Here is a 20,334-nt window from a genome sequence, read left to right on the forward strand (position 1 = left end):
ACATCTATTTTGTTTTGTCTTATTCACCAACTTAATTTTCATATTCTATAAATTTCATACAAAATGCAACAAGTGAATTATGAGAAAGACAAAAAAAAATATTATTTTATTAGAATGAAATTAGTCTTAAGTGAATAATTATGAGCGGAAATATTGAATTTGAGGATGATAAACTTTATATTTAAATCCTTTTAAAAAAACTTCAAATTTAATTAGTTAATCCTATTGAGAAAGTCAAAACACATATATTGTTCTACACCTAATTAAGTAGAGTAATAAAGGCTACAACTTTATCTTTAACCAATCCACAATCACCAACTCGCTCTCCTCCAATTTCTCTTCATTCCTCCTCTTCTACATCAAATCTACCTCCTTCCCTTTTTTCCCTTCTACAAACATCAACCCAATTTCTTCCATCATTTCCTCACTTTTATCTCCATTTTTTGTGTTAAGATTAGGATAGACAAAGCAAGTCGGGGGAGGAAGAGGATAAAAAACAAGAAAATGGAGAGACTAATTTGCTCATCAACACCCCCATCATCTAAATTAATGCACCATAAATCCTATTTCCCACAAATCAGCCGTGTTGAATCCCGGAAAAATGGGGTTTTTCTTCCTCCATTAACCGAGTCTTTTCGATTCAAATTTTCCCCCTTGAAACGCAGCCAATTACAGTTGCGGGTTTCTTGTCTTTCCAACCCAGTTCTTGACCCGTCGATCAATTTTGACCCACTTAATCCAAATGGGTCTCCACTAGATTCTTCAAATAATAATTTTAATTTACAAAAGGTATGCATTTATTCCTCCCAATTTCTTGGATATTTTCTTTAGGTCTATTATAAAAGGATTGAAACGTTTCTATAGATTTGTTGGGATATGATTGTTACGTCGTGATATGCTTATCAAGACCTCAATTGAGTCAAAGTTTCCTGAATTTAGTGTAAATAAAAATATTGGCGGTAAGGAAAGTAAAAAATTTGAACTAGAATAGAGGATGAGGAAGATTGAAGAGATGGAAATGATATGAAGAATTTAGTTTTAAAGGTTGAGACTGAAGAAAATCGAAATGAGCGGACAAAGATAATATATGTGTATGACCACTAGTCTATTGGTTCATATACCCGAATTCAATTTTTAGAGATCAAGGGTTTGACATTGTTGTTATTGTTTCAAAATTGAATATTGCTTTGATGGTTAGATCATGGAAATTAAGGAAGAGACTTAAGAACATGACAATTGTATGCAAAATCAGACCTTTTTGAGATATTTTGTTAGTCAGTTTTGTGGTGTAGGAAAATTATGAACAACCCTTACCTAATTTTCTTATGTGCTTATGGAGAAGCAAATTAGTTAAGGGATTAGTGAATTGGGTAACATTAATTGTTATAGTAGTCGTAGATGTGCTTATGTAGAAGCTTTAGGTTCAGATTATTGATTGTAATCTTTGAGGAAACATTAGTTTGTTCAGAATGCTTTTAGTCATAATTTTTTAAGGAAACATGAAATCGGAAGGGGAATATCCTTTTTATTTTCATGTTCAAGATATCTGATCGGTTTTGAGAATTGACTTTGCTATGGAAAATGGGTAACTCCAAGTTGCTCTGATTTTTTATTCTTTGCTTTTGATAGTGAGAGATGATTTTTATAGTTGCATTAGCATAATGTAAAGTGAATCATGAATATTAATCATATGACTTCATTAGAGCCATATGGAGTTGTTGACAAAGTTCATTAAGGTATTACAATCTCGAATCTAAAGGGTAAATCATTTTTAAGGATATAGGACTTTTGCCATTACTGAACAATTAGCCTTGAGTTCAAACAAGCTCTTTGCACATAGGTAGACTTCCTCACGAAGCAATATGTCATTGGCAATGACAATTGGGGCCTTGATGCTTCTTTTACTAGAGACAGAAAATTGTGGTGTCATCTCATTTGAAATACGAGTTGAGATATGAGTAGATAAGATAGTGCGTTTGTGTCTTTTCACCTTTTTGCTATTACTTTGCATCTGGGATGCAACTCAATTGGGAATTACTTATTATGAGTATGTTTCATCAAGTTGGTTTTGTTATGATTTTTCCCTTTTAGCTTTAATTTGTTACCATTGAACTAATGGATAGCAGTGACAAATTTAATTTTGTACGGAGCCGAATAAAGTAAAATCTTATAGACAGTTTTGGACCTTGGTTTATTTGGTATATGTAGCTGACCTCATTGTTGGAATTTAGACTTTGACATTGTTGTGGATAGTTAATTAGGATAGAGATGTTAAATTTTCAAGAAGATTTGTGAAATATAAAGCGACGTGAACATGTTTTAGTCTCCAACATAAAGGGAGATTGATTTTTGAGGATGTAGGGCCCTTTTATCCCAAGGTATTGGAAGTGACCACAGTAATGGATTCTTTTGGCATGTGTAGCAAATGAAGTCATACAAAGTATGAGGCCTAACGCCCTAAACTCATTCTTGTGATTTCTTGTTTCCTATTCCTCACTTTTTCATTCTAATTTCATGTGTGGGAATGTGAAATGCTTTTTTCATGGATTTGATTCAAACATGATGTTTCGAGTGTCTTGAGCAATATAGTTGATTGGCGTAAAACAAAATTTGAATATTTCCCATTCCTGAACAATCAATCAACCTTGAGGTTAACGACATTTTTTTATGCACATAGAATCCTTCTTCGACTAACGTTTCATGTGAAAGTTCTATCGATTGACTGCATGAGTGAGTTTAGAGATAGAAAGTAGTGGTGCCATCTCATCAGGAATATGGGTTTAAGGTTTAAGAAGCTAACGTTGCATACTATATATACTGATGTCTGTGCTTCTCTTTTTCAGGCAGTTGCTGCTGCAAAAATTGTTTTACTTTGTGCTCTTACGATGGTTATAATAAACCCAGTTCGCAAATTACCAGCACTAGCAAGCTTGCAAACTGCGACTGCAACTGGAGGTGCCGTTGGGAGAGGCCTCCTTCGCACTGAAATATTGAGTAGTGCATGGACCGGTTTCTTTGCTGGTTGCTTGCACACATTATCCGGTCCTGACCACTTGGCTGCTTTAGCTCCTTTATCAATTGGCCGTTCTAAAATGGAAAGTGCGGTTGTTGGAGCCCTATGGGGGTGTGGCCATGATGCCGGGCAATTGATTTTTGGCTTACTCTTTCTTCTCCTCAAAGATCGCCTCCATATTGAAATAATCCGAACTTGGGGCACTCGAGTGGTAGGGTTAACTCTCCTTGTTATTGGTGCTATGGGTATTAAGGAAGCTTCGGAAGTCCCTACCCCTTGTGTTACGTTAGAAAATGGGGAGTGCGATGTTAGTGTCTATGAATCAGTTGAAACCCCTCTTATCGGCAAGAAAAAGAAGATTGGATTTGCAACCTTTGCCACGGGGATAGTACATGGGCTTCAACCAGATGCCCTAATGATGGTTCTTCCTGCCCTGGCTCTGCCCTCAAGATTGGCTGGTGCGGCATTTTTATGTATGTTCTTGGTTGGGACTGTTGTGGCAATGGGAGGCTATACCGTATTCATTGGGTCTTGTAGCGAGGCATTGAAAGATAGAGTTCCTAGAATAACCGAGAAGCTCACTTGGGCTGCTTCTTTGGTAGCTATCGGCCTTGGATTAGCTATCATCGTTAGTCAATTTTTTGGGTTTAGTTTGTATTAATTAGTTTATCATATTTTCATGAAGATTTTGGATGGTAGATTATTTTTCTACATTGAGTATTAGAAAGGATTTCGGAATGAGCAAATTGGTTTCCTGATACAGATTTCATACATAGTTTCTATTTCTTGTGTGTTAGTTTATCTGAGACGAATGTTTACACTCCTAGCATGCGAGTAGGAAATGAAACGAACCATACTTACCGGACACATGATTAGTGTCTAAGAGTGAGAAGAAATGAAGATTACATAAAAACTTCCATAAGAAAATCCGAATGATTAAAAGTATGCTTCATATCATACTTTTAAAAGAATCGCCAAAATTTATGGTTGAAATGCCTAAATTCTTCTGAAGAATGATCCTGAAACATGAGATGTGATACAAGTGTAAGTTGTGTAATTTCTTTATGACCACTAATTACCATAACATGAGAACATTACATTAGCATCAAACTAATAATCGACCAAGGTTCTTGTCCACAAGCACACTCTTCATGGTAAATCTCGAAAGTCCTATTGGCAATGAAGGAAAGTTGTTCGTGTAGAAACGAAAAAAGTTCATGTTAGCATTCCTGATAAGACGATAGTCCCCGTTCAGTTGTTCGCATCATCACGCTCAAATGAGAGTATTTAGAAGATTGGAGCATATGAAATGTGACCGATTTATGACTTCTGCTTCAAGTTTATGTCATGCAGAACACATGCATCTGCTGCGGTCTTTAGCTGGAAATACAAGGAATGGAAAAGGGGGGTTACGGATGAAAAGTATAGGCTCGTAGTTATAAAAAGCAAAGCGACACATTTCAAAGGTAACAAGGCACGGAGCAAGTGATTTCACCAAGAAAATAACATGGTCAAGGCCATTTCTGACCCTAGGCAAGATAGATATTTACCTAGGGCTAAAAAGGGGTCCAATACCTCAATTTAGTAATGTTGTCATGTAGAACGTAGAACACCGCATGTAAAATTGTAACTTTGCCAAACACCCATAAAAATAGATGATCGTCAATACAACGTGATCTCAAATATCAGATTAGTTGTATCCAATATAGTGAAAAATAAAATTTTAAGAAACTTTTGAATCCTAATCAAAGAAGAATATATAACGTTCTATCGATCACGAATCACAAATCACGATACATAGTTACAGAAGCGAAGACAAGAATTCACATAGTTACCTGTATTACATTGACGGCTTGTTTAACCGCCCATCCAAATAGAGCCAGAGCTTCTAGAATAAAGAGAGCCAAACTCTGTCTTCCAGAAGAAACTATAACCTGTAGTGAATAAGTGCGTTTGGAAAGGTAAGAATTCCCAAAACCATGACAAATGTACCATATTTCAGAATTGTAGAGTCTCACATTAAGCAAATCTTCATTCTGGCTCTTCGCAAGGAGAAAAAGGATTATGTAAAGAACCTAAACATTCGATCCATACGTTAGTAGGATAATCATTAAATGTTAAGAATCGTACCAACTTACGAATGCAAAACAAAGTCCGATTACCTCACACGAGACACAACAGAATGCCATAAACATTCTGTTCCCGTAATATAACCTGAAGAGCCAGCTCGAGCTATCTTTAACATCTTTATGGCTAACCTTTCCCGACAAGAAAGTACTACACCAAGGAAACCGCCAATGAACTAAACCAAAAGTAAAAGAATATAGATTAAAGAGAGTGTTATACCGATAGATCATAATACCTGTACATTTGGAACCAATGACTTGCAATATCCAACGCAAGTAATGATAAGAAAACCAAGCCAGGTCTGGAAAATGAGCACAAGGATCTAATCCATATTTATGCATTAAAGGAAATAAGCACCAAGTATGAAAAAAAAATTGAGAAATTTGAAATTTACCGGTAAATTTGGGAAAGTAAAACTAGGAGACAAGCTGTGCTTATCCTGTCATTTAAAGAAAGACTTGGTCATTGCAAGGAAATGATAACTCAAGTTTCCTCAAGTTTTAAGACCTTTAAGAGAATTTCCATGCATTAAAAATTCAATAATTTTTCTGAAAGTCATTTAAATTGATAGGCTTGAGAAAAACAATACAGTAAATTATTCAGAAATGAAATTTAAAAGGGTAATCACAACGTCAAAGCTAATAGTCATCCGTCCCATAGAGAGTGCTACATTCATGTAGTGTATAAAATTTGAATTGTATGGATATATTAGAAGAGAGAAAATATGTGTATAAGATTTATAAAAAGTGGTGGGGACAACCTAAAATAGAAATGTAACAATTTAAGTGAGACATCCCTAATAGAAAAATGCAGCAATTTCTATGAGACAGAGCCACAGAGGGAATATTGTACGTCTATTACACGAAGAATGGCTGGGCGATCAGTTTGGACAGGAGGGGAAATTTACAGTCAAGAAAACATGAATGGGAAATAGAAGACTGACCTATCTGTCACCATGTCCAAAACAGCACCAAAAGTTGAGACTGGAGAGAAAATTGGCAGAATCAAAGTTATGATATAAGAATAAACCTTTTAATTCAGATTTCTTAAGTTTAGCTTTAGAAAAGTTTCAAATTTCGCTTACGCAAACCTATGAACAAGTTTCTGATTCCAATAAGAACTAAATTAGACTCTTACAGCCCTTTTGGTTATCGGTACTAATTGGTGGTAATGAAAATTATTTTGTAATGTAAATTTTTATGATATGTATCATGTCGTTCCCACAGTAATGAAAGTTTGATCATAAAAAAGTATTCTGTTTACAATTTTCCATTATCACCTAATAGCACATTTTCAAATAGTAATGCAATAGAATGAATTTTGTAGAGAAAATAAAATTTTTAAAAGAGAATAAGCATGACCATTAAATTTGTCAAGAGATATTCCCACCATTTAGTACTGATTACCGAAAAGACCGTTATTTCTCGATCTTTCCACATTACAACAACATTAAGTTGCCACATCACATCTAATACAAACCACTCTCGAGAAGAGCTTGTTAGTAGAGTGGTAATACCTTGATTGAGTTTACGAGCAAACCAGCCATCTATACCATCACATACAAAGCTGCAAACACACAGAGGTCGTATATATTTAAGCATCCAGATTTAGATCAGTCATCAAAACATGGAAAATCATAATGCATCCATATGGAAAGGAGAATATGATATGAATAGAAATTACCTTACAAAATATAGAACGGAGAAAACACCTTTATGAGAAAAGCATATTGCAAACGCAAAGCAATTCATTAATACTCTAATGTACCCTGCATTACCATACGGCAAAATTAATGCATAACATGGAAATTCGCAAAAACGAAAGAATATGACAAAGAGATATTATAAGACAAAGCGCCAAACTCACCAATGATATTAGGTACATATAAATATATTGTTAACATCCTAGGTTTTGATTTATCTGCCATTCTTCTCTACAAAATTGTATCGTATGATCTACAAATGTTGCAACTATCAGTCAATACCACCAAGAAATGTATATACATTCAGTAACGTGCATCAGCTGCGGATGCGTATTATCAAACCTTCTGAGCAGAGAATGAAAACGGAAGTATTTTAAGGCTCTCTCAACATAAAACAATACAATGATATTCACTCAGTGTCTCAACATAAAACTCACTGTGTCTCGTGAAAATTGCTGATATTCACTCGGATGTGTACAAGATATTGCTGTAAATTACTAAATACCTTGTATAAGCTTTTTTGTACTTTTGAAGGAGGTCGAAAAGAAAATGTGGTGAACAATGCGGAATTCAAAAGAGGTTGTATTTAGGTTTGGATACAACCATAGCAAGCAACACAGCTAAGCTAACAAGTACTCATATGCATAATATCATTAGGATAATTACTCAACCAGAAGATTTACGTAATACGTACACAAGCAATTCATTAAAAAAACAAAAATTAACTCATCAATCATTGAACACTAAAGCCGAATAAACCAATCAAAACCATGAGGCACACTCATTATACGACTGATTGAGTCAAGATATATCTAATTCAAAGACTATTTGTTCACATTTGATAAATATATGAAAATGTGAAGAGCCACATGCAGTTATTCATTGTTCACTTCATTCATTAACCTGTTCATTAACTCCATTGTCATGCACCCAGGATTATTACATAAGGGCACATCCTTCAGTTACAATCCACCTTCGGCTCAAGCCTAGATATATGAGCATTTCTACTCCAATGTACATACCCAACCCACTCACTGTATCTCATAAAATTTAAAAACATTCACAGCTCTTTTAGCACAAGAGAATAACTATGAAAACATCGACCCAATTCTAGAAACTTTTCCAAGAGGATCACCAACTCAATTCTAGAAACCCTTTCCAAACTCGTGATTAAAAATCCCAGTGAAACACTAAATCAAGTCAAGTTTACGGGTTGTATGCTTGTTTAGTTCACACTTCTACACAAATACAGACAAAAAACCTCGAGCAGTCATTTATGGTTCAAGTCAAGAACTCAATTACTATGCACCCATGGAACACACAGACACACCTCAATTAAAAGCCCACTCGTCCCATTAGTTTCAAGTTCTCTTATAGATAAGATAATAGATGATTTTCACAACCCCCATTGTACCCTATTACCCGATAAAAAGTAAAATCCCCAATTCAACTCCAAGTTTACGGGTTTTTGATTCGAATAATAGATGCATAGAAATGAAAAAAAGACATCATCATATATCGTTCTTATAATGTGGAGTCAAATGATGTTTTCTACCGATGATCAACCAAAACTAACATATTTGCTATCATTAACAAAGACCCTATAGATGGAACCCATTGAATACCAATGAGGGTTAATGGAATGTTGTTATATCATACTATATCATTTTGTTCATTTCATATGAGCGATATATACCGGGTAAGATGATGATGATGATGGTCATTATGTTCATTCAGCTTTCCTTTAACTCACAATACAGTACTTGAAACCTGATGGAAAACCCTAAAGCTAAAACCCTACTCATTCTATAGCTTTCAATCCCCTTGCTTAAGAATAACAAAATCCTCAAATTCCACAAACTGTTAACATCACCCACAAAATTGGAAAATCCATGCACCTCATGAGAACCCATTTTTTAATCCAACACAATATCCTTATCCAATTAAAGTCCATTCCTTGGACTATATCTGAACCCAAAAATTTTCAAAATTTGTCCTTCTTTGACAAAAATTGCCAATTACTTGCAGTATGAAACCACATAATCAAGGAAGCAATAAATTGAATACATGAAAAGATGACAACCACCACTCATTTGAAAGTAACAGGAATATAGTCAAAGAAGACATAAAACGATCAAGAAACAAAATTTTCCACATACTATACTATTTGTAGAAATTGAGATTTTCGATAACGAAATCATTCAATAGAAGAATGATAACGACATCATCTTTACACGCAATTGACCCAAAAAATTCATACCCAACAAAAATCAACAAAAAGAAAAAAAGGGAAAATAAATCGATACAAAGGGAAAGAAAAAATAAAGAGAAAATGGGTAATCCTACCTTTGAATTGATTGATGGGACAAAGAAAAAGTGAACAGATGATGATGAACTGATCCCAAATTTACAAATGAGATTGCAAAACAAGTTTTCAATCTCTTGGGTATTGAGTGGCATTCACATGTAAATTTGGAATCAATGGAAGAATATTAATGTCTTTTGAATAAAGTCATAAGTTTTCTGGGCTTTTTCTTTGTGAGCTTCTAAAAGTGATTTTTATATCTGGGCTTGTGGACTAAAATGATTGGGCCTTCATGGTTCAACGACGTAGGACTTATATATGAGATTAAGCTAATCAGCTTAATTATATAATTTACTAGTGTAATATCACGAGATTTTTTAACTTTTAATATATATAATAATTAAACTCTTTTGATAATTATTCTTAGCATAATAAAAATGTTATAATTTATTTGATTGATATTAAATTATTTCGTTGATTCAAAAAAAGCAAAAAAAAAATTTCTTTGAATTAAACTTTTTCATTATTGATGTTCCTATTTAATATTTAAATATTTTATTTCATTTCTAATTTGATTTGAATTAAAAAAATATAATTTATGTTTTTCTATAACTAACGTTATTCATAGTATTTTTAATGTGATTCTTAGTAGAATTTGTATTTTGTATAGATAGAAATTTTTTTTAGTATTGTAACTAATTTTAAGAATGATTTTTCTAAAGTTTGAATCACTAATAAACTATTAAAATTAAATTATTGTATAAAATATTAGGTTTTAAATAGTTAAGGATTACATTATTGTTCATGGGCAAGCAAATAAAAGTAAAATTTAAAAATAATATTCAATTTATTTCTTGAAAGAGCTTAAACAACTACTGAATAATCAAATATTAATATCAAGCTGATATGTGGCAAATTAGTAGAGCTTCTCAACTCTCATTGTAGAGGCAACACGTGGTAAAGTAGTTATTGTATTATAATATTAATTAATTAATATACTATACTATTATTGCGGTCACTAATTAATAAATTTAAAGTTATAAGGCTTAACATCAAAATTGATGTATTTAAAAAGTATAACTGATAAAAAAAATTTTTAAAAAAAATTAGTTTTTACCTATTACCCTCCAGTCCAACCTAATCGCCCAGTCATTATTCGTGCAATAGCCGTATAATATTTTCTCTGTTTCATAGAAATTGCTAAATGTACCCACCACTTTTTAAACTGCAGAATACTAATTAATAAAAAAAACACTTCGTGCCATAGAATTATGTCGGTGAAATCACTTGCTCCATGCCTTGGTTACGTTTACAATGTGTAGCTTTTTGCTGTTGTAACTACGAGCTTATACTTTTCATGCGTACCCCACTTTTTATGAAATCTTCATTTCTTCACAGCTCATGCTCTTAGACACTAATCTTATCGTCCGATAAGAGTGTTGTTCGTCACATTTCCTACTTGCACGCTACGATCGTAAACTTCATCTCAGATAAAGGTAAAGCTCTGAAAGATTTGTAGCCTTGCGTCACGGAAGTAACTCAAAATATACCCACATTTACGAATGAAATATTCATACATTTATGGCCATTGGAGCTCAAAAGATACAAAGTACCACAGTTCAAGGTTATAAACTAATGCTAAATGTGGAATGGAGCAAATTGCTGTAAAACGAACAATAGAAACTTAGAATGAAATCTGTATCAGGAAACCAATTTGCTGATTCCGAAAATCCTTTCTAATGCTCAATGTGGACAATTAATCTACGATCCAAAATCTTCATGAAAATATTATAAACTAATTAATACAAACTAAACCCAAAAGATTGACTAAAGATGATGGCTAATCCAAGGCCGATAGCTACCAGAGAAGCAGCCCAAGTGAGCTTCTCAGTTATTCTAGGAACTCTATCTTTCAATGCCTCGCTACAAGATCCAATGAATACGGTATAGCCTCCCATTGCCACAACAGTCCCAACCAAGAACATACATAAAAATGCCGCACCAGCCAATCTCGAGGGCAGAGCCAGGGCAGGAAGAACCATCATTAGGGCATCGGGTTGAAGCCCATGTACTATCCCCGTGGCAAAGGTTGCAAATCCAATCTTCTTTTTCTTGCCGACAAGAGGGGTTTCAACGGATTCATAGACACTAACATCGCACTCCCCATTTTCTAACGCAACACAAGGGGTAGGGACTTCTGAAGCTTCCTTAATACCCATGACACCAATAACGAGGAGAGTTAAGCCTACCACTCGAGTGCCCCAAGTTTGGATTATTTCAATATGGAGACGATCTTTGAGGAGAAGAAAGAGTAAGCCAAAAATCACTTGCCCGGCATCATGGCCACACCCCCATAGGGCTCCAACAATCGCACTTTCCATTTTAGAACGGCCAATTGATAAAGGAGCTAAAGCAGCCAAGTGGTCAGGACCGGATAATGTGTGCAAGCAACCAGCAAAGAAACCAGTCCACGCACTACTCAATACTTCAGTGCGAAGGAGGCCTCTCCCAACAGCACCTCCAGTTGCAGTCGCAGTTTGCAAGCTTGCTAATGCGGGTAATTTGCGAACTGGGTTTATTATAACCATAGTAAGAGCACAAAGTAAAACAATTTTTGCAGCAGCAACTGCCTGAAAAGAGATGCACAGACATCAGTATGTACAATGGTTCCAAACATCAGTAAGGCACTAAGGACGACTAGGTATAGCAATAAGGCATAGCCACATATATCTGCTTTAAGGATAGTTTCATACACCAAATGGTAAAGAAATAAAGTTAAAAGGAAAAAGCAGAACAAACTAGATCATTCAGACAGGTTGATCATCATGATGCCCAACAAACAAAAGGTTGAAAAAAACAAACAAAAGGTTGAAAAAGACACATGTATGCAATGTTATCTTCTTTTACTTTTAGCCCATAATCCTGATGAGATGGCACCACTACTTTCTATCTCTAAACTCACTCGTACAGTCGATCAATAGCACTTCACATGAAACACCGGTAATCAGAATTCGGAGTAGTATGTAAATCGTCATAAGACTCAAAACAGCTCATTGCCAATGAAACGTCGGTCGAAGAAGGATTCTACGTGCATAAAAATGTCGTTGACCTCAAGGTTGATTGTTCTAGAATGGGAAATATTCTAATTTTGTTTTACGACAATCAACTATATTGCTCAAGATGCTCAAAAAAATCATGTTTGAACCAAATCCATGTAAAAAGCATTTTACATTCCCACACATAAAATTAGAATGAAAAAGTAAAGAATAGGAACCAAAAAATCAGAAGAATGAGTTTCGGGCGTCAGGCCTCGTACTTTGTATAACTTCATTTGCTAGGCTTGACAAAAGAATTCATTACTTTAGTCACTTCTAGCACCTCGGAAAAAAAGCGCTAGACATCCTCAAAAATCATTTTCCCTTTTAAGTGAAAAAAAAAAAAACATCTTAACAAGCTTTGTTAACCACATATCAACAATGTCAAAGCCTTAATCTCAAAAATTCCACATCGCTCTAAATTTCACAAATTTTCTTGAAAATTGAAAATCTGTAGCCTAATTAACTATCCACAACAATGCCAAAGTCTAAATTCCAACAATATGAGGTTAGCAACAAGAACCAAATAAATCAAGGTGCAAAATCGTCACTAAGATTTTACTTTTATTCGGCTATAATTAACTATCCATTAGCTTTCAATGGTAACAAATTAAAGCTAAAAGGGAAAAATCATGACAAAACCAGCTCAATGAAACAGACTCATGATAAGTATTTTCCAATTGAGTTGCATCCCAGATGCAAAGCAATAGCAAAAAGGTAAAAAGACACAAACACACTATCTTATCTACCCATATCTCAACTTGTATTTCTAGACTCTAGTGAGATGACACCACAGTTTTCTGTCTCTAATCTCACTCATTCTGTCAACTAAACCAACATTTCCGCATGAGACCCACGCATTAGTGTAGTAATGAAGCATCAAGGCTCCTCATTGTCATTGCCAACGACATATTGCTTCATGAAGAAGTCTAACTATGCGCAAAAGAGCTTGTTTGAACTCAAGGCTAATTGTTCAGTAATGGCAAAGGTTTCATTTTTGTTTTTAAACATACTATTTACGATATGTTTCAAACACGTCCGTGAAAAATACACTTAACATTCCTACATATTAGTATTAAAAAATAGAAAACAAAAAGTCATGCAAATCCCATGAATGAGGTCAAGTCTCTGTTTATGTCTCCAAATTGTTAGACCTGCAAAACAAATTCACTACTGTAGTACCTTCCAACCCCACATATAAAAAAAGTCTAATATCCTTAAAGATGATTCACCCTTTAGATTCAAGATTGTAATACCTTACTTTGTCAACAACTCCATATGGCTTTAACAAAGTCCTACAATGAATCTTCTTGATTGTTTTGCTAATGCAGCTATAAAAGTCATCTCTCGCTCTCAAAAGCAAAGAAACAAAAAAAGAATCAGAGCAACTTGGAGTTTCCAACATTCCATAGCGAAGTCAATTCTCAAAACCGATCAGATATCTTGACACTAAAATAAAGAGGATATTCCCCCTCAAAACTCATGTTTCCTTAAAAAATTATGACTCAAAAAGCGTTATGAGTGATCTCATGTTTCCTCAAAGATTCCAATCAATAACCTTAACCTGAAGCTATTGCATAAGCGCATCTACGACTACTTTAACAATCAATGTTACCCAATTCACTAATCCCTACGAATTGCGAACCAAAACTAGTGAATTAAAACAATTTCGGGACTCATACAGTGAATCAAAAAGCAGATTAGATAAGGTAAATCTCACGCCACTCTGCAACACAAGCTTGAAGCTGCTCATTCACACCATCACTAATTATCCCAATTCACCATCTATGTGCAAAAGATACCACAATATATAAGGCATTCAAATATTTAATCCATATGCCTTTATATCTTATCCCAAAAAGGCAAAAACCTCATAGGCTAACTGTCTCATTATTGCAACACCTCATAATCAACAATCTAAAGTAATTTTCTTAAGAAAACCCTTCATAATAATTGGAGTTCTATCATGAATCCATCATATACCATAACTATGTTACCTCAAAATCCCAAAAGAGTAAATCTAACTATCATGTTCCAGGGCACAAGTATATTCAACCCTAACCCAAAAAAATCAGCTGGTTATTTTAGTTAAAATAATCTAGTGATTAAACAGCCCATTAAAGGGTAGTTCATAATTTGCCTACCCCTCAAAACAGACTAACAAAAAATCTCATAAAGGTCTGATTTTGCATACAATTGTCATGTTCTTAAGTCTCTTCCTTAATTTAAATGATCTAACCATCAAAGCAAAATTCAATTTTGAAAGAAAAACAACAATGACAAACCCTTGATCTCCCAAAATTAAAGTCGGGTATATGAACCAATAGATTATCTTTCTCCACTCATTTCGATTTTCTACAATCTCAATCTTTAAAACTAAATTCTTCATATCATTTCCATCTTTTCAATCTTCCTCATCCTCTACTCTAAGTTCCAATTTTCCTTATCGCCAATAAATTTATTTACACTAAATTCAGGAAACTTTGACTCAATTGAAGTCTTGATACGCATATCACGACGTAACAATCATATCCCAACAAATCTATAGAAAAGTTCCAATCTTTCTATAATAGACACAAACAAAATATCCAAGAAATTGGGAGCAACAAAATGCATACCTTTTGTAACTTAGAATTGTTATTTGAAGAATCCAGTGAAGATCCATTTGGATTAAGTGGGTCAAAAATGATCGACGGGTCATGAACTGGGTTGGAAAGACAAGAAACCCGCAACTGTAATTGGCTGCGTTTCAAGGGGGCAAAGTTGAATCGAAAAGACTCGGTTAATGGAGGAAGAAAAACCCCATTTTCCCGGGATTTAACACGGCTAATTTGTGGGAAATAGGATTTATGATTCAATAATTTAGATGATGGGAGTGTTGATGAGCAAATTAGTCTTTCCATATTCTTGTTTTATATCCTCTTTCTCCCCCTACTTGCTTTGTCTATCCTAATCCTAACACAAAAAATGGAGATAAAAGTGAGGAAATGTATGGAAGAAATTGGGTTTACGTTGTAATAGGAAGGAAAAAAGGGAAGGAGGGAGACTTGGTCGAGAAGAGGAGGAAGAAAGAAGAGAAATGGGAGGAGAGTGACTTGGTAATTGTTGATTGGTTAAAGATAAAGTTGTAGCCTTTATGGCTTTCCTCAATTAGGTGTAGAACAAGAAATGTGTTTTGACATTCTTAATAGGATTGACTAATTAAATTAAAAGGTAATCATCATCATACGCTCTTTGCCCCTCTTAAAATTCCGGTTGCGTTTCGTATGAAATTTATTGAAAATAAAAGTTTTATGACAGATTTAAGAGAAAAAACAAATAGATGATGTAGAGTGGGAGATTTAGTGGAGAAGAGGAGGAAAGAAGGGAAATTGGAGGAGAGCGAGTTTGGTGATTGACCGACTATAGATTGGTTAAAGATAAAATGTTTGTCAATTGAGTGTTGGTGGTTCGCTTTTTTAGTTGGCTTGTTAGATTAGCTGAAAATATTGGCTGTTTTTGTTGGTTTTTAAGCTAGCTCAAAAAGCCAGCTTTTTGTGGAGATGTTTGGTTATTTGAATATTGGCTGTTGGCTGTTTATTAAAGAAAAAGTGAGTCAACAAGCCAAAATCCAACCAAAAAAGCTAGTTGGAGCAACTTTTTCATTTTGGCTTAAAAGTTAGCTTTTAAACGACTTTAAAAGCCATTTACCAAACACTTTTTTTAGCTGTTTTACCAGCCAATAAGCTAATTAAAAAGTTTAGCCAAAAGTCATGTATCAAACACCCCCAAAGTTGTAGGCTTAGAGCCTTTATGGCTTTCCTTAATTAGTACTAATTAAAGTAAATTTGAAGTTTATCATCATCATACTTAGACCTATACTATTCTTAAGGGAGAATTCCTATTTTCTTTTGATTTTGTGTAATTAATTATATCATATATGTTTTTTTTCTGCTGTATTTGATAAAATTATATTTGTATTTGCCCTATAAAGTTATTTAGGTTTATCTTAACTCTCTTGTATTTCAATTGCATATATGCTCAATGTTACTTTATTTAGTTCTTTCTCTATTTTTACTATTATAATTTTCATTAATTGTTATTCTAGTTTAATTGTATTTTCCATTAAATATTGTTTTTAATTCTTTTTATTTTCCATTAAATATTGTTTTTAATTCTTTTTATAAAATCTTTTGTCTACTGCTGTAATTCACAACCTCTAATTTAATATTTTTAGTATTCTTGAATTTTTTCAGTTACAGGGTATGATTTGTTTTCCAAGTTACATTTACAACTTTAATTATAGTATTTTCATTCTCTACTTGCCCAAAAAAAATTTCATTTGATGGGCTTTTGATTGTTTCAAGAATATCAAATTGTTTTCTCCTACAAGCATAGTGCAGTCGATGACATGAAGATGGACTATGTCATTATCATTATGCCCAGTGTATTTCGGGTATAGAAAGCTATGATCAAGATCTGGAGAGGGAAGAAAAGCGATAGCTTATACTCACTCATAAAGGAAAGCGCGGCCAAAGAGTCCCAAGATTCGAAAAAAAACAAGAGAACATTGGATGACTTAAAGGTGAGAAATATTTTTCAAGCTTTATATAAATCTAGAATTCTCTTTTTTGGTCCAAATTTGTAGTTAAACATAATTGATTAATGAATATTAATCATGAAAAACTCATATTGTTCGTAGCATTGCATTTATTTATTTTTGCTTTTTAAGTATGTTTATAATAGCATTGGATGGTGATTGAATTAGATTCTTTTGGAAGAATACAAATTGCATTAATTGAGAAAATTTGTAATTTTTTATGCTTATCTCTAAAAATTAAGTATATCAAAACCCTAAAAAAAAATATTACCCTAAATAATATGACCTTTCACTACAATAATACGAAGTTTAAGATGTTTTTTTCGCTGGTATACCTAATTGGTTTGTAACCAGTAGAAAGGTCATTTATGACCGTTGCACATCAAATTTCATCTCCTACCTCTATTTCATTCTTTTTTTCAGATTTTTTACCTCATTTCCTCACTTTATTCTTCCATTTTAATTACTTTTTTCAACTTCTTCTCATTTTTTTTCCATTTTTATTATCAAAGGTAAACTAATTTGATGTTGAACATGTATTCCCTTTCGTCATCATCTCAATCTAGAACATCAATTGCAAAAGGAATTCCTTTATGCATGTAAACATGGTGTTCATGCTAATTTACAAGTAGTCAAAAAAGGAACAAGGGTTGGTGAGAGGTTTTATGGATGAGCATTTTGGCCAGTAAGTATATATTTTTTAATAGCTTTATTTTGTTTTACGGTAATTTTTAATTTCTTTATCAATTAGGGTTTCATGATTTGATTTGATGTAGAGTAGGCACAAGATTGTAAATTTTTTAAGTAGGAGAAAGATGTAGAGTATTCAAGTGGAATTTCTTCTTGTTTGGAAGAATAGAAAGCTATGTTGATTGATAAAATAATGAAATTGAAGGCCAAGAATGCAAAGTTGAAAGAAAGTGAAGCCATGTTGAAATTGAAAGTTGTTGAATATGTAAATGCACAAAAAACATTAAGTTTTGTGCTTGTTGCATCAGGGGTTTTATTTGGATTGTTCTTATTTATGTTAAGCTAAGTATAAGAATTTGATCATGTAATGGAACTTTATGTATTGAAAATTCAATGTAATGAAAAAGTGTAACAAAGTTTTTTCTTTTCAAGAATTATAGCTTCAATCCATACATGTTATAGCCAAAATGTTACCTTCACATACATAAGCATTCCTTACATATAAAAGTACTGCATTGTTTTCCAAAATGCAACATTTGAACAATGTTCTAAGCCATAGATTGCACCATAATGGTAACTGAATATAATACAAAAGAGTTATGTTTTCCAAAAGAGCAGCAAAATGACACTTAGTCTTGCAACATTATTTCTTTGTTGTCGATGCTTGGGTTGATACTGTTTCAAGAAGGTTCTTTTTTGGCTTTCCCCTTTTAGCAGTAGTGACACCACTCCTTCCGCTTGCACTACCAATCTTACCCCCTCTACTCCTTTCCCCTATTCTAATTGTCTTGTTGCCTTTACCTAAAGAACTAGATTGTGCAGACATGTCATGATGGGATAACTCTGGTGTAGGGATGGCAATGGGTACTGGACCCGACCCGGATCCGTGGATCCGTATCCGTTTTCACGGATCTGGGTCTTAAAAATATAGACCCGTCGGATCCAGGTCGGATCCGGATCCTGTTAAATTTCACGAGTCCGGGTCCGGATCTGGGAAAAATACCCAGATCCGGACCCGCGGATCTAAGGCCCTATAACTATAAGGCTATAACCCTACCCCTGACCCCTGTTTTCAGTTTAATTAAAACTTTGAAATTTGAAAATTTTATTTTCCTTTTCAGTAACCTTATTGCGATTCTTCTTTCCTTCCAGCTTCCTCCTTCCAGCCTTCTCCACTCTCCAGTCCAGTGCCGCCGTCTCCAGTTTCCAAGGCCGTCTCCAGTGCCGCCGCCTCCCATACAGATACAGCCGACTCCATTGTCGCAGACTCGCAGGTCGCAGCCAGCAGCCCAGCAGGTCGATATATGTCTTTTTTTTTTTCCTACATTACTTTTGATTTATGTTGAGTAGTAGATATATGTCTAATGTTGAGTTTAATGGTTGATTTGTGTTGAGTTTAATGGTAATTTTTGATTTATGTGGAGTAGTTTTTTGTTTATTTGAGTTTAGTGGTTTATTAATGTTGATGTATTTGAGTTTGGTGGTTGATTTATGTTGATTTATTTGAGTTTAATGGTAATTTTTGATTTATGTGGAGTTGTTTTTTGTTTATTTGTGTTTAGTGGTTGATTAATGTTGGTGTATGTGAGTTTAATGGTAAGTTGTATAATACTTTTTTGGGTGATTTATTGTGAAATTATATGTATTATTAGCATTAGTCCATAAATATCGCTTTATTGCAATCTAAATACATTTAAAAAAAAAAAATAAATAGGACCCGTTTTTGGACCCGGATCCGGTACTGGATCCGCAGTACCCACGGATCCGGATCTGGGTCTTGTAAAATTGGACCCGCGGATCCGGGTCCAGATCTGGATCCTGCTCTTGATAACGGATCCGGATTCGGGTCCACCTGGACCCGGCCCGGATCCGACCCGTTGCCATCCCTACTCTGGTGTGTTGGTTGCTACATCAACAATCTTTTTTGGTCTTCCTCTACTTCTCTTCAATGGAGGTGGTTTCTCAATCGCTTTACCCTTTTTCGGACAATTTCTTTTGTTATGTCCAACCTAAATGCAAATACCACATGTCATTTGAAGGCCGTGTCTTAAGAGCTTTCCTGGTTTTTAAGGATGATACCAAAGACAAAACTCATATTTTACTCCAAGATCCTCCTTTACAATTCCTTCTAACTCAAAAAAAGACATCTTATCTGGGTCTATGGAGATGGTTTTACATATCCCATACAAATACTCAAACCCCACAACTCCTTTTTTGAATACCCTACCTGTAACACCCGAGATTTTCGGACGTCATTAATTAATATTTTAATGACTTTTGGGTATTTTATAATTATATTAAATTAATTTTTGAAGTAGTTTTAATAAATTCCTTTCATATACGAATTCAAATATTAACATATATTTATATTAAAAATACAATTACGATTTCTAAATAAAGAGGTTCGAATCAAAATAATTATTTTTATTAAAATGTGTGAGCATACGGAGGTGAGTTCTTAATTTGGGCCTCGTAAGAAGATGAATCTAGATAAATAAATAAATAAATAAATAGATAAATAATATAAAAGGATGGGTTAGGGTTGTGAGTACTCCTTCCCTCACTCACAAAGAATCACGCCGCCCACCTTCCTTCTTCTCCTCTTTCCCTCTCTCAATTCCCTCTCCCTCACGGCCCACAAAAGAAAACAGCAGCTGCCAGCACACCACACCACCAGCAGGCCACCTGCTTTCCTTCTCCTCCACCATGAGTAGCTCGCAACAGACTAAGCCCCTCCAGCCGGTCGTGAGTCTTGTACCTCCACCACTACATTAACCAGTCCTCTCTTCATCCCTTTCTCTTATTCACCTAAGAAAGCCATAT

The 20,334-nt window shown here is 34.3% G+C and overlaps 3 protein-coding genes across 4 annotated transcripts; 1 reads left to right on the top strand and 2 right to left on the bottom strand.

Moving 5' to 3' along the window:
- The first annotated feature begins 275 nt into the window (after positions 1-275).
- On the top strand, positions 276-3,771 carry LOC130798734 (chloroplast protein FOR GROWTH AND FERTILITY 2-like). The gene is made up of 2 exons (XM_057661836.1): positions 276-789; positions 2,844-3,771. The coding sequence occupies exons 1-2, from the start codon at positions 505-507 to the stop codon at positions 3,672-3,674; spliced, it is 1,116 nt and encodes a 371-aa protein (XP_057517819.1). The 5' UTR covers positions 276-504; the 3' UTR covers positions 3,675-3,771.
- A 222-nt stretch (positions 3,772-3,993) lies between these two features.
- Positions 3,994-9,560, bottom strand: LOC130798742 (CDP-diacylglycerol--inositol 3-phosphatidyltransferase 1-like). Of its 2 annotated transcripts, XM_057661844.1 has the most exons (11): positions 9,189-9,560; positions 7,007-7,095; positions 6,824-6,908; positions 6,657-6,706; positions 6,084-6,123; positions 5,535-5,579; positions 5,376-5,441; positions 5,176-5,290; positions 5,032-5,088; positions 4,849-4,947; positions 3,994-4,393 (listed from the first exon to the last, which is right to left on the bottom strand). In XM_057661844.1, the coding sequence occupies exons 2-11, from the start codon at positions 7,065-7,067 to the stop codon at positions 4,334-4,336; spliced, it is 678 nt and encodes a 225-aa protein (XP_057517827.1). In that variant the 5' UTR covers positions 7,068-7,095; positions 9,189-9,560; the 3' UTR covers positions 3,994-4,333. The 2 variants fall into 2 exon arrangements, with proteins under 2 accessions (XP_057517827.1, XP_057517832.1); XM_057661849.1 differs by lacking the exon at positions 7,007-7,095 and having other exon boundaries at positions 9,189-9,333.
- A 1,122-nt stretch (positions 9,561-10,682) lies between these two features.
- On the bottom strand, positions 10,683-15,703 carry LOC130798753 (chloroplast protein FOR GROWTH AND FERTILITY 2-like). Its single transcript, XM_057661854.1, has 2 exons — positions 14,861-15,703; positions 10,683-11,777 (listed from the first exon to the last, which is right to left on the bottom strand). Exons 1-2 carry the CDS (start codon positions 15,143-15,145, stop codon positions 10,947-10,949), a joined length of 1,116 nt encoding a protein of 371 aa, XP_057517837.1. The 5' UTR covers positions 15,146-15,703; the 3' UTR covers positions 10,683-10,946.
- Between the last annotated feature and the right edge of the window lie 4,631 nt (positions 15,704-20,334).

This window comes from Amaranthus tricolor, chromosome 1, assembly GCF_026212465.1.
Source record: "Amaranthus tricolor cultivar Red isolate AtriRed21 chromosome 1, ASM2621246v1, whole genome shotgun sequence".
NCBI lineage: Eukaryota > Viridiplantae > Streptophyta > Magnoliopsida > Caryophyllales > Amaranthaceae > Amaranthus > Amaranthus tricolor.